Source organism: Semicossyphus pulcher, unplaced genomic scaffold (assembly GCF_022749685.1).
Source record: "Semicossyphus pulcher isolate SPU_LCO1_2020_fin unplaced genomic scaffold, fSemPul1.0.p SCAF_13, whole genome shotgun sequence".
Classification (NCBI taxonomy): domain Eukaryota; kingdom Metazoa; phylum Chordata; class Actinopteri; order Labriformes; family Labridae; genus Semicossyphus; species Semicossyphus pulcher.
This window is the reverse complement of record NW_027211637.1, coordinates 6,605,173-6,617,454: the sequence shown is the minus strand read 5'-3', so window position 1 is coordinate 6,617,454 and position 12,282 is coordinate 6,605,173. Positions and strand designations below refer to the sequence as shown.

Sequence of the window (12,282 nt, the reverse complement as noted above, 5' to 3'; positions counted from 1 at the left end):
AAAAGTCAAACATTAGGTTTTTATAGCAAAAACATCAAAGCTGAATAGTTTAATTTACATCTCTACAATTCTACATCTAACATTATTTTAGCTGTGGTTTTAACCTGGGTCATGACCTGGTTTCTGTGTGTCCCCACATGAAACTATAAGTTTCCGTTTGGCCCCTCAGAGTGACCACATCACCCAAACATATCAAAATCAGGGTGAGCACATTTGATTCCATTTGGATGCACAATTAGACGTTAAAGAAATATGTACATCTATCTACATGTGTCGGTTTAGATTTACAAATAGATTTTTTTAAGATTCTCCACAATCTGAGGAGTCAGCTGCGACCGTTGATGTGACATTGGTCTCTTATGATCGGCTCCTGGGACTCCTTCCTGCTCCTCTGCAGCTTTGGCTTGATGGGAGGTGCAGGGGGACTCACAGTAACGTGGCCGCTTCTGTCTGGCTGCAGGGCAAAGAGAAAATATGGTCGATGCAAAGTTGCTAGGACTTAGCCTTCACATTTGGTACACGCGAACATTTCCAACAATACTAAATGTTTAACTTCCTGAACCATGACCACAATCCAAAAGACCTCTAGATCTTGTATCTGCTATTCAATCCCCATCATTCTCAAACTATTTAGCTATTAACTATTTTTTATATTTTATATATTTAGCCTTTTATTCAATTTCCATTTCAAAGTAGTCAAGTTACCCTGGGGTCTTTCTCATTGATCTTTAACCTGCTTCAACTGTTTTATTTGTTTATTTATTTTGGCCACTTGGGGGCAGCACAAACAAACAGTACACATAACATTGGCTAACTGTCATTTCTTAGTTGTACTGAATAAAACTTTTCAGTAATAAGTTGCTTATTGACATATTCTGCAAGTACTGAGAAACATTAGCATTTATGTGGAGTGATAAACGATAAAAGTCCAACTCCTACTCTCCGTTTAGCTTTGTTTTGGTCTCCACCAACTCCTGCAGGAAGTATCTTGTTCTTTAGCAGCGAAATGCTCCACTACATTCACCAGGTCATTGATGAACCAAGCCTGATTGACATTGGTATTAGTATTTCCTCTGGCCCTCTAGTAATTTGTAATGTCTGTGGAGATCGTCTGTGATCTCAATCCCACGAGAATCTGCATGTCCGAACTTGTTCAGTAAAAATGCAACTGCAAATCACCTACTGTACCATATTTAAAACTCAGAGATAAGATAATACTTTATTGATCCCGGGGGGAGATGATGATTTTGTTTGTTTTCCTTATCCTTTCCTTTGTAACTTCCTCTTTCCCTGTTGAAAATTATAGAAGAGTCTCTTGTCAAATGTAAATTTTGACAGCATTTTTGGGTGCAAATTTAGCTCAGTCACATTACACAGCATGAAACCCTGTTTTGCAAAAAGAGAAATCTCAGATGCATCAGAATGCGAGCTGAATCCTGCAGATGATGAGCTGGACGACATGCATGATTGCATGCGGTGGGGAACATTTATCTGTCTTATAACAGGCTCAAGATTTATTATTTAGAGGCCTATTGATAGTAACGTAAGGAAGCACTTGTAATGTAGCGCCTTTACGTGCCTTTACATCATTTTTGGGGGATCGTGTTATTAAATTAAAGTAAAATACAGACCTTGCTTATCCTGTGTGAATGATATTCACCTTGACGGGTCAATTTCTTAATCACACCACTCACTGGTTCTGCTAATGTCTTGCATTTTGCTCTTTTGTGTGCCTTTTGGTACTTGGCAGATAGTACAGAGCAGGTTAATGAACTTATTTGCTAAAAAAAAAACAGCTGTCGCATTATTTTATGCATTGTTAATATGCAACATTTAACTTTAGCAGCTTTATTGTGAAAAGCTGGATAGTTTTAGTGCCTCCAACCTCTAAAAACAAGTCAAGTGGAGTAATCTGAAAAGGCAAAATAGCAAAATCAACCTGTTTTAATTAAACAATGTGTAAACTTATTGTGTGTACAAGATTATCCACCATCCCTGCAGCTCACCTTCTTGTTCTCAGCTTTTTAGCCTCTTTAAGCTCCTTGTTTTCCCTCCAGACATTATTAACCATTTACCGTACATTCCTGTAAAGATGTCACATAGCTCAGTCTAACCTTTTGTAATTGAAAGATCCAGTTCAAATAATCCTCCTGACAGGTACAAGAGACCAGCAGGGGCTCCACCAGCTCACCTGAAACAGATAAAAGCACTTAGTCTTATAACCCAGTACTGCATTAGCTCAAATGTAATGTCATTATGTCACATGTTTGTACAGTTTACCTATCAGCTCAAACTCCAGGCGTCCAGGCAGGGCTGACCTCTCCACGGCTTTGATACTGTGTCGGGGCAGCCGGCCCTGTGAGAGATGACACAGGAGGAAAAGAAACAATTTGAAGAAAGAAATAGTTACTGAACATAAAATTTAACATGATTATAAAAACAAACAAACATCAACTTTCAATAAGAAGTGCATGACGCCATAGATATAGATAGATTATATAGATTATAGCCATGATGTCTATAAAAGTGAGACCAACGGTGAAGGGACTATTGTTTGACATGGCCAGCAGTTGGCAGCTCCACTGTTGTCAAAAAGAAGCTGATTGTGTTTACGTCTTTCAAAAAATGACCCTACTCCTTTTGCTAGAGATTTTATGGTCTCAATGGCTAATTTGTTCTTAAATACAGAAAAAAACAACTTTAAAGCAGGGTATTTATTCGGGCGTGGCCTCTGGTTATCAAGTTGCCCAGCCACCTGAAATAAGTCTTGCTCGACTTTTGTTTGGGCCTTAAGACACTCTGAAGAGCTGGCTGTTCATTTTATCGGTCAAAATATCATGTTTCAGGCATGTTTTTTTTTTGCCAGCCACTTTTAAAAAAAATAATTTTGGATAATTTTATCGGTTAGGACAGCTGAAGAGACAGTGGGGGACCGGGAATCGAGCCTTAGAGCCTCTGTAAATGGGGCGCCCGCTCTACCAACTGAGCTAAACCAGCACTTTTTGCTAGCCAAAATTAGCACCAGAATTACAGATGTCCCTTGCTAACAAAGCTAGCAATAGCAATAGCTTAAACTTTTGCATTTGCTTACCTCTCAATCCTCTCTCGATCCAGAGTTGCATCTAGGTATAATAACTTAAACTAAAAAAAAAAGGACTACAGCCAGAATGCTAGACTCGAAGCTTTAAAACAGTAGTTTATAAACTATTGGGTGACACCAGGGTGGCTTAATCCACTTCTTACTTACATACAGTCTATGGAAGAACTTCAATTTAGCTACTGACTGAATTGAGTGATTTTGTATATGACTGGTGTGAGTTACAAAATGTTCCTCCCATGCTACAGGTCATGTATCAAGAGAACAAGTGCGGTGCAAACACTAACAGGACACTCAGTCATGCCTCGTGTATGAGGATGTATTATTATGGATTGTTCCCATAGAGTCATTTTACACTACCTCATATGTTATATTCAGACGCTTGTTGTCCACTGACAGCAGCAGGACTTCTTGGGGGAAGAGAACCATCAGTCTTTCTTGGAGTCCCTGTAAGAACAAAGCCGACAGTGACACTGTTACTGTTTTATCAGCTGCTGTGCTTTCGCTTTGTGTTGATTTTGGCGCCCCCTGTGGACAAAGCCGTTCCTCTTATCTCCTTGCTGATTTTGTCCTGTACATGCTTAAGTGGTGGAAGCACTCATGTGGTGGATAATCTCATCCTTATTTCTTTAGCAGTCATATGTATCGCTCACTTTACATTTTTGCCCTAGAAAATGTAAACAAAGGCAGCGTGCAGTTAATCGTTTCATCTGACACCTACCCCCCCGCCAGCAGTTTTAGGCATTTGAAATAACTATGTAGAGAAAATAAATAATGCCGCTGATGGTTTGGTTTGCTTTTGTAGGTCATATATAGTGATCTGAATACATTTCTGTGTATTTCATAACCAACGAAAAACTCCTCACAGGAGCTTTAACTCAAAAGTGTTGTCATGATCACAGATTTGTTTTTTTATACACAATTCCTGGAAGATTTTCAAGCTGTCATGATATTGTGATCATAAAGAAAATATCCAAGAAACACCTCTGGCTTTTGTAGTTGAGCTTCTGGCAAATACAGACGTGCATCATTTAAAAATGTGTGCATACACTGATAACTAGCAGATTATCATCACATTATCAGGGAGTATCACCAGTCTCTGAGTGTAGATGATGTGGACCACAGAGATGCACCCCGGCTGACCCATGTGCTGTATAGGCGAGCCCTCCCACTGCCATATCGGAGCATGTAGTAAGTACTTCTTCAGTTCTTCTCTTTTCCAGTGCTCATCACAGGGTAACTACGGAAGAATTACAGTGTGTGATCACATTATTAATGTCAATTTAATCCGGCCTCTTCTACATGCACAGGTGTAACAAGCTGCAGAGCAGTGAGTGATTACCAGATAGGAGAGAGCGCAGTGGGAGGGACTCATGGGTTGTGCTATTGACTTGTATCTTCTGTCTTCTATGTGTTGCATCCATTTCTGTAAGTCTGCAGCGCCGGCGCATATAAAGACCTTCGAGTCCACCATTCGACCTGGATGAAAAGAGGAACAACATCATGCTTTACACTGGGTAACAGTGTCTTTAAGTGAACTTTGTAATTTCCTTTGACTCACTGCTGATCTCGAACATGTGTGCTGAATGTGATATCTCCGGGTCCAAGGAAACAGGTTGTAAGGAAAGTCCAGAGAGGGGAAGGATGCCCTGCGAGACAACAGAAGAGTTTAGGAAAAATTGTGCTGCAGCTTCCTAAAACAATATTACAACACAGGAATTCCCCATCAAAACAACCAGCGTCGCTGCTGCATGTTAAACTGCGTCATAAATGCAAAGGATACCTCATAGATGAAGTCTTGTCGAGAGTGATCGAGGGAGAGGATCAGCAGGTGGAAAGAGAACAACACCAGGAAGTGCTCATTGGTTTCCTGTGGTGACAAAGGTATGTGACACATATTTAACCATAACCATAACAAGCACATAAGGCAGCACCGACAACAACAGTTTGTTCAGATGAGTTTATGTTGTTCATGGCTTCTTTTTGTTTTACTGCTGAAATTAAAGATAATGCAACCTTAAAATCCTAAAACTCCTTATGAGCCTGACCGCTGCCTGAGATCCTCTGGCAGGGCCTTCGAGAGGTTCCTAAATCTCGACTGGTCACAAAAGGCGACCGAGCCTCTGCAGTTCGGTCCTCGCAGCTGTGGAACTCCCTGCCTGGAGATCCCAGCCAGGCAAACTTAGTTTCCTCTTTTAAATCTCTTATTAAAGGTATAATAAGTAGGCTTTTTCCTGGCATTTTGTCAACAACACATTCAAACTTGGCCCCTCCTCCTGGGCTCTTCATCACCAGAAGCTCACTCTCACTCTCTCGTGCGAGAACACGCCCACCCCGCCGAGCTAACACCAACAGCATCACGGTTACATGCTAACCGCCGGTTACCGTTGCGCTAGCATGCCAACTGCTGGTTACCTTTGCGCTAGCATGCTCACCGTAGTTTAGCTTGTGCTACCCGGTTTGAGGCACCTATCCAACAGAAAGAAGGCCAACTCTTTTATCGTCTGTTTTTTTCTTAACCTTTGCTTTATTTTACCTTTTTAACTTGTTTTGATTGATGTATGGGGTTTTGCTCCATTTCACTATGTGCCTTGTTTTAATTCTAATGCACTTTGACACTTATTTTGAAAAGTGCTATATAAATAAAGTTATTATTATCATTATTATTATTAAAATCAATTCTGAAGCGGACTGTAAACCAGTGAAGAGAGGCTAAAATGGGACTTATATGCTTCCTCTTCCTGGAACCAGTCAGCAGCCTGGCTGCAGCATTTTTGGACCAGTTGCAGGCGGGACAGGGACGACTGACTGATCCCAGTATACAGGGAGTTACAGTAATTGAGTCGGGAAGAGATGAAAGTGTGGGTTACCTTTTCTAAGTCACTGAAGGAGAGAATGGGTTTCTAACTTTGAAATGGTTCTGTACTGAAAGAAACGTGTTGAAAATAATTCCAAGGTTTTTAGCTTGGGGATAATTGACCTAAGTTATTGGAGACCAGTTTAATGGCATCTTGGGGAACCACATAGCACAGCTTCAGTTTTGCTTTCGTTTAGCTGTAGGAAGTTTTGGGCCATTCAAGTTTGTATGTCTTCAATGCAGTTATTAAGAGAGGTGAGGTCTGAGAGATTGTTTGGTTTCATGTCGAGATAGAGGCAAGTGTGGTCAGCGTAACTTGAGGATGATGTATTGATAGAGCTACCACAAAACTCCCTGATGATTTCATTGTAACGTTACCTGTGTGTAGCTGTTGTAGAGAGACACCAGCGAGGAGTGGATGATCTCTCCATACATGTGTGAGGGTTGACCCTCCCAGTCCCTGATCGGCTGCTGGGAGTAAATCCTGTGGTGCAACTCCTCTCTGCTCCTGCCCCACAGCACCACCTACAGGCACAAAACTGTATCAGCATTCTATTCATTATTGTATGTATACTGAGCTTTTCTACCAGGAGTCCACTTTCATTAAGTTGCAAAAATCCTTTTATGTTGCTGTTGTAGAAAGTAAGGAAAATATGCAAAATATTGAAACATGCACGTGCACATTGTGATTATTAATATGCAGCCACATGTTTCACAGAGTTATGAGTCATGCATTACACAGCAAATTGGACATTGTTTCAAGCCTCCAGTCGCAGCAACAAGTTGCACAATCCAGGGGAATTTTAATATCTTAAATTGAGTGTCTGATCTTGTATGACAAAAAGCATTAAGAACTGTGTTTTGTTATTCCAGAAGTGCTTATGCTTTATATTTAGACTATTTATCACTCTAATGGAAACATAGCAATGTTTCCTGGGAACTTTTTTTCCTGTGAAGTTTGAATCACACCAATCAGGGCTGCAGAATCTCTCACTTTTGTCATGGAAATCCCCTCAGTGTGCACACAGTGTGTCAGGCTTAAACACAAATAACAGCACCGTGCGGAAACTGTTGGTGTTCATGTGAGGTACACGCTCTGTGCTTGAAGTGTTAAGGTGTTTGACCCAAATTAACCGCTCCCTTGTGCCTACTGTGAAAAAGTTTTTCAAAGTCCTGCAAACAAACACACACGTCACATATCGACCTCTTGTTCCAGGTGTCGTGTTGAAGGGTAGCGCGGTGGTGGTGGTGGTGGAGGTGGTGGTGGTAGATGCTGCTCATCTCTGCTGCTCCTCACTGACAGCTGAAGACGTGTTTCACCCAGACTCCACACCCTGAACAAACACACACATTTTATCACACAGGTCTGTCACGTAGCAGCAGTCAATGTTGATGCCGCAGTGGTTCCGTGGTTTGCTCCATGGCCTCGTTGTAGCACAAATGTGGCTTCAGTTTCTGGTCTCTTCTCTGCAGCCTGAAAGTGCCTGCTCTGTCTATCTTTACACCAAGTACAGTAAGACCATGAACCCCTTTTTCTCTGTAACAAAAGCATCACAAATACAAACTGAAGAGCGATTAGACGGACAAAAATTAAAATGATTGACTGAAATGATTTGTTTGGACCCCTCTTCAGTTGAGCAGCAGCCAGACATAATCAGATTACAGCAGTCAGAGCAGAGACAGACCCTCCTGTTGACCATTTACTCATATATTGTGTTGCCTTTGTTCACTACAGACAGAAGGGTAACTAATAAGAACCACATCCTTCCCATTAATTTAGTGCTCTTTCAGTCAAATCAAACTTTCTGCCTCTTCTATACCAAAGTATTATTGAACACAACCACCTGTACAGCACCACCTGCTATCTCTCCATGCCTACCCTCACAAATAGAAACAAGTTCCTGAACATCACTTATATTTCCTCTACAAGAATCTGTTTCTTCACTCCAAACCTGCCATCTCTCTTTGCGGTTGCAGGGCATTAGTACATGACTCCCCTGCCACCCCCTCAACTCATGCTTCACCCTCCTCCCCCTGCCTGCAGAAAGCGTCTAATCTGCAAAAAAAAAAAGGCACAATTTGGAGATAACAGGCCCAAATGTCTAGAGCAAACTCTTTATCAATCAATCAGACTTTAACTCGTGTTGTTTTACTTTTGTTTATCACTTCCTTTCTGTGAATGCTTCTCTGTGTGAACAGACTGTGAAACACATTTCCTCTAAACAGGAAAATAAATGCTAAATAGACTGTTTAGCGCTTTTCTAGTCTTCCAACCACTCAAACCGCTTTTACACTACATGTCACATTAACCCATTCAAACACTGATGGCAAAGACCTAAGTGCCAATCTCCAATCAGGATCTATGCACATTGAAACCTGGTGGCTATGCCTTCAGGAGCAATTTGGGGGTCAGTGTCTTGCCCAAGGACACTTCAACATGTGACTGTAGCAGTCTGAGATCAAACCCCAAACCTACCACTGAACCCCCAACCTAACACTGAGCCACAATAAAGAACAAATCTAAAGTTACGCCTTTATAAGCTTCAATAGTCTTCTAAGTTGCTCAATGGTAAATGGACTGTACTTACATGGCGCTTTTCTCGTCTTTGCGACCACTCAAAGCTGTTTTTACACTACATGTCACATTCACACATTCACACACACATTCACACACTGATGGCAGAGGCTGCTACCTAAAGTGCCCAACTGTCAATCAGTTATCACATTCATACCCGTTGGCTATGCTACCAGGAGTAATTTGGGGTTCAGTGTGTTGCCCAAGGACACTTCGACACGTAGCCTGAGGGAGCTGGGGATCAAACCTCCGACCTTCCGATTGAAGGACGACCGACTCTACCACTGAGCTACAGCCGCCCTAATGGCATGCTGGCCACTCTCAAGGTCGCTATCTGTATGTGGTACTTCTTACGGAACTCAAACTCAAAATGGATAACAAGCTTGGGCTGTGTTTATTTGACACTGGTCCGTACTATATACCGTATTTATCTATAAAAATAAACATTAATCAAATAGTGTAATGAAAAAATAAACGTGTGGATGATTGCGGCAGAGTCGCTGGCACCTCACAGCTAGAAGGTTCCTCGTTCGAACCCCTGTGTGGAGTTTGCATGTTCTCCCCGTGCATGCATGGGTTCCCCTCCGGGTACTCCGGCTTCCTCCCACAGTCCAAAGACACTACACTATGCCAACAAGTTCAAATAGAACACTGATGGGATACCTTAAACACTATTTAGGGACACAGCTCTGGATTTTTTTTTACTTTTGTATCTCAGCTAACACCACATATATCTGATCAAGCATGCGTCTTTATAACAATAAGCAGTAATCATTAAGCAGCCACACATAAGGGCTTGTAACTACTGTTGTGATTAGCCCATTGTAATCCCCCCGCCTTAAAACAAGCGGGGGATTTGTCCCGCCCTGACTGTGCATTAAAGCCCTCCCTGCGTCAGCCATTGTCTTATAGTAATCTGCTAATCACATCAGTGCAGCATCACTGAGTCCCCAAGTTCATGTTTGGTAAATAGGAGCCAATTAGTTCTACAGCCGTGTTGTTCTGCTGGCTGCAAATCATATGAATGCAGTCGTAGGTTGCATCTCCGACAATCTTTTTTACTTCAAAGTTTTCTCTGAAAAAGCACATGTAAGCGTCCTGGAAATATCACCTTTGCTTACCCTACAGCTCTTTTGTTTCACATGTTCAGCTCCAGACTGCGATGAAAACAAAACCACAAAGGTTGAAAGACAAGCTGCTAATGTGCTCTTTCTGCTGCTCGGAGTGTGGGTGCTTCCTCCTGCAGAACACGCTGATACACAAAACCACATTTAAACAAAACTAGAAGACAAAGTGAACTCTCTGAAGCTTTGAGTACGAGTGCAATAAAGACAACTTAATTCATATTATGGATGACTTCATGCTGCTATACTTGTAGCTCCAGTATTTCCTTTGTGATATCTTGTCTCAGGATCAAAGTAAAGTCATAAATGTGTGAATTCCCCACCAGTTATTCTCTATTTAAACTTCTTAGATTTAAAGTAGGAACTTGTTTTCTTACCCTAAGTTGTCTCCAGAGAGTTCCAGGAGCTCGATCTCATCTGGGCCCACCTCGTCCACTCCAGTATGCCTCTGTGTCACACTGCAGCATCCCATGACGGACCAAGAGTCTGTCCCTCTCCGGCTTGTCTCAGCTTCTGTTTCACACACTGAGCACCATCTGCCCAGACTATCATCCCCACTGCGTGTGTGTGCCACGCTAAAACCAAAGAGATAACATAAAAACGGGGGCAGGTTGGGTCCAAAAGAGGATATTGTGTGCTGGAGACGGTGAGGGGGGAGGGTGTGCGCTCTGCTAAGCTCTAGTTCCCCCTTTTTGCCAGCATGCAGTGCATGTTTCCAGAGAGCCTTGAGAATGAAAGGTGCTGAAGCTTTTGAAGAGGAATTGAAGATAAAAGTGGCTAAAAGTTTTCGTCATGTCACAGCGTAGTTCCTTCCTTCCTGTCAGTTGTCTGCAGAGGACTGTGCTGCTTCCTCAGTTTGTTTTTTAACACCCACAGTGACACATCAGCAAGACAAATACAAACTAGTGACATCAAAAGACAAGTTAACATTTGTAGGTATAAAGATATATATCATACCTCCTCATGTGGATCAGCCGGGCTCTCTGATGCTCTCTTGTTGTGGATGAAGAAAGCATCCTGTTGGGAAAGATGGAGCCATAACCCGCCTGTGTTTACATGCAACAGAGTCTGAATATGGATGGAAGGGAGATAATTATGAGTTATGAAACAGAGAGGAATAGGGCTGCAGTCAAAACAACAAGCCACAACGACTGCAGAGTGCTTCATGTTGAGCTTGTTGGTTAGAATTACAGAAGGACGGTGGGTGGGTTTGGACACAATAATGTCTGAGTGTTTCTGGCTCTCCACAGGGCAGACGCTGCTCTCTGAGCCGGTTGATAATATATTTTCTACAAGCCACTGCTGCTGAATAACGAGCCTACCATTAATGGACGCTCTTTGAGAAACCCAGTAATAAAATAAATATCTATACATCATCTATAGCACTTCTCATGTTCAGGGTTGCAGGAGCCTATCCCAGCTGTCATTGGGTGAGAGGCGGGGTACGCCCTGTGTGACCACCAGTCAATCACAGAGCTGACACATAGAGACAGACAACCTTTTACGCTCACATTCACACCTACGGGCAATTTTAGTCACCAATGAACCTAACAAGCATGTCTTTGGACTGTGGGAGGAAGCCGGAGTACCCGGACAGAACATGCAAACTCCACACAGAAAGGCCCCCTACACACAAACCGGGATTCAAACCAGGAACCTTTAAGCTGCAAGGCACCGTGCAGCACTAAATATATAATAATTGTCACGTTCACAAATCAAACATAGAAACAGGCTTAACTTACCTCATGGACACTGGCAGCATGGCATGTCTGGTCTGATCCCGTTATCAAGAGAAAATTAGCTTTGTCATCTCGCGATAACGAGAAAAATAAATTGACATCTCCTGGAAACGACCAGAAATTACTCATTATTACTGTCATGAGTTATTCTAGTGATTTGTGTTTTGGGGTTCAGATATTATTTCCTGTTTTACTTGATCACTTTGTCTCTTGTTGTCATGTATTCTTATTGGTTAGTTTATTCTGTGTTCTTGTCAGTATTTAGTCTTGTTTAGTTAAGTATTTCACTTGTGTCTCTTTGGTTAGATCATTTCCTGTTTTACTTGGTCACCTTGTCTCTCGTGTTGATCCACTTCCTGCCTATGTGTTTCCCGCTTGTTTGATTATGTGCCCTGCCCTGATTGTTTTCACCTGCCCCTTGATTGTCTCACCTGTGTCTGATTAGCCTCACCTCCTAAGTTTATTTACGGTGTGTCCGAAACCGCATACTAACATACTATCATACTAATCATACTAACCATGACTTAAAATTGAGTATGTCATGCATTACCATCTCATAGTATGCAATTTTGTGTATGCGAGAAATGCCCGGATGTATACAAGATCGGCCCGGATATTTGAGTATGAGATGGGAGCTCACTGGTTGTACTCAACCGCCCCAAAATGCATTGCGGCTATTCAGCCTCTACTATGGCGGAGATGGACCAGAGATCAGACCGGACATACGTAAACGATTAAGTCACGTGATACGGAGAAGACGGCTCTGAGTATGACACCAACGGCATCCTCATAGTCAGGTTAGTAGACAGTATGCAGTACATACTGTTTGAGTATGTAGTAGGCAGTACGGTAGTATGCGGTTTCGGACACAGCACTAGTCTCTGTGCTCC

At 42.2% G+C, this 12,282-nt stretch overlaps 1 protein-coding gene across 1 annotated transcript; it reads right to left on the bottom strand.

The window, feature by feature from the left end:
* Positions 1-4: 4 nt before the first annotated feature.
* Positions 5-10,701, bottom strand: LOC138589786 (probable pleckstrin homology domain-containing family N member 1). Its single transcript, XM_069660238.1, has 12 exons — positions 10,611-10,701; positions 10,031-10,228; positions 7,159-7,288; positions 6,333-6,479; positions 4,881-4,967; positions 4,659-4,746; positions 4,440-4,576; positions 4,191-4,337; positions 3,458-3,544; positions 2,281-2,356; positions 2,115-2,191; positions 5-454 (listed from the first exon to the last, which is right to left on the bottom strand). The coding sequence occupies exons 1-12, from the start codon at positions 10,667-10,669 to the stop codon at positions 326-328; spliced, it is 1,362 nt and encodes a 453-aa protein (XP_069516339.1). The 5' UTR covers positions 10,670-10,701; the 3' UTR covers positions 5-325.
* Positions 10,702-12,282: the final 1,581 nt, after the last annotated feature.

Coding starts and splice junctions, on each gene's coding strand:
- LOC138589786 (XM_069660238.1), bottom strand. CDS start 10,669: ATGCTTTCTTCATCCACAACAAGAGAGCATCAGAGAGCCCGGCTGATC. Junction 10,229..10,610: donor CGGCTGATCCACATGAGGAG/GTATGATATATA, acceptor CTTTGGTTTTAG/CGTGGCACACACACGCAGTG. Junction 7,289..10,030: donor CTCTCTGGAGACAACTTAGG/GTAAGAAAACAA, acceptor GTGTTTGTTCAG/GGTGTGGAGTCTGGGTGAAA.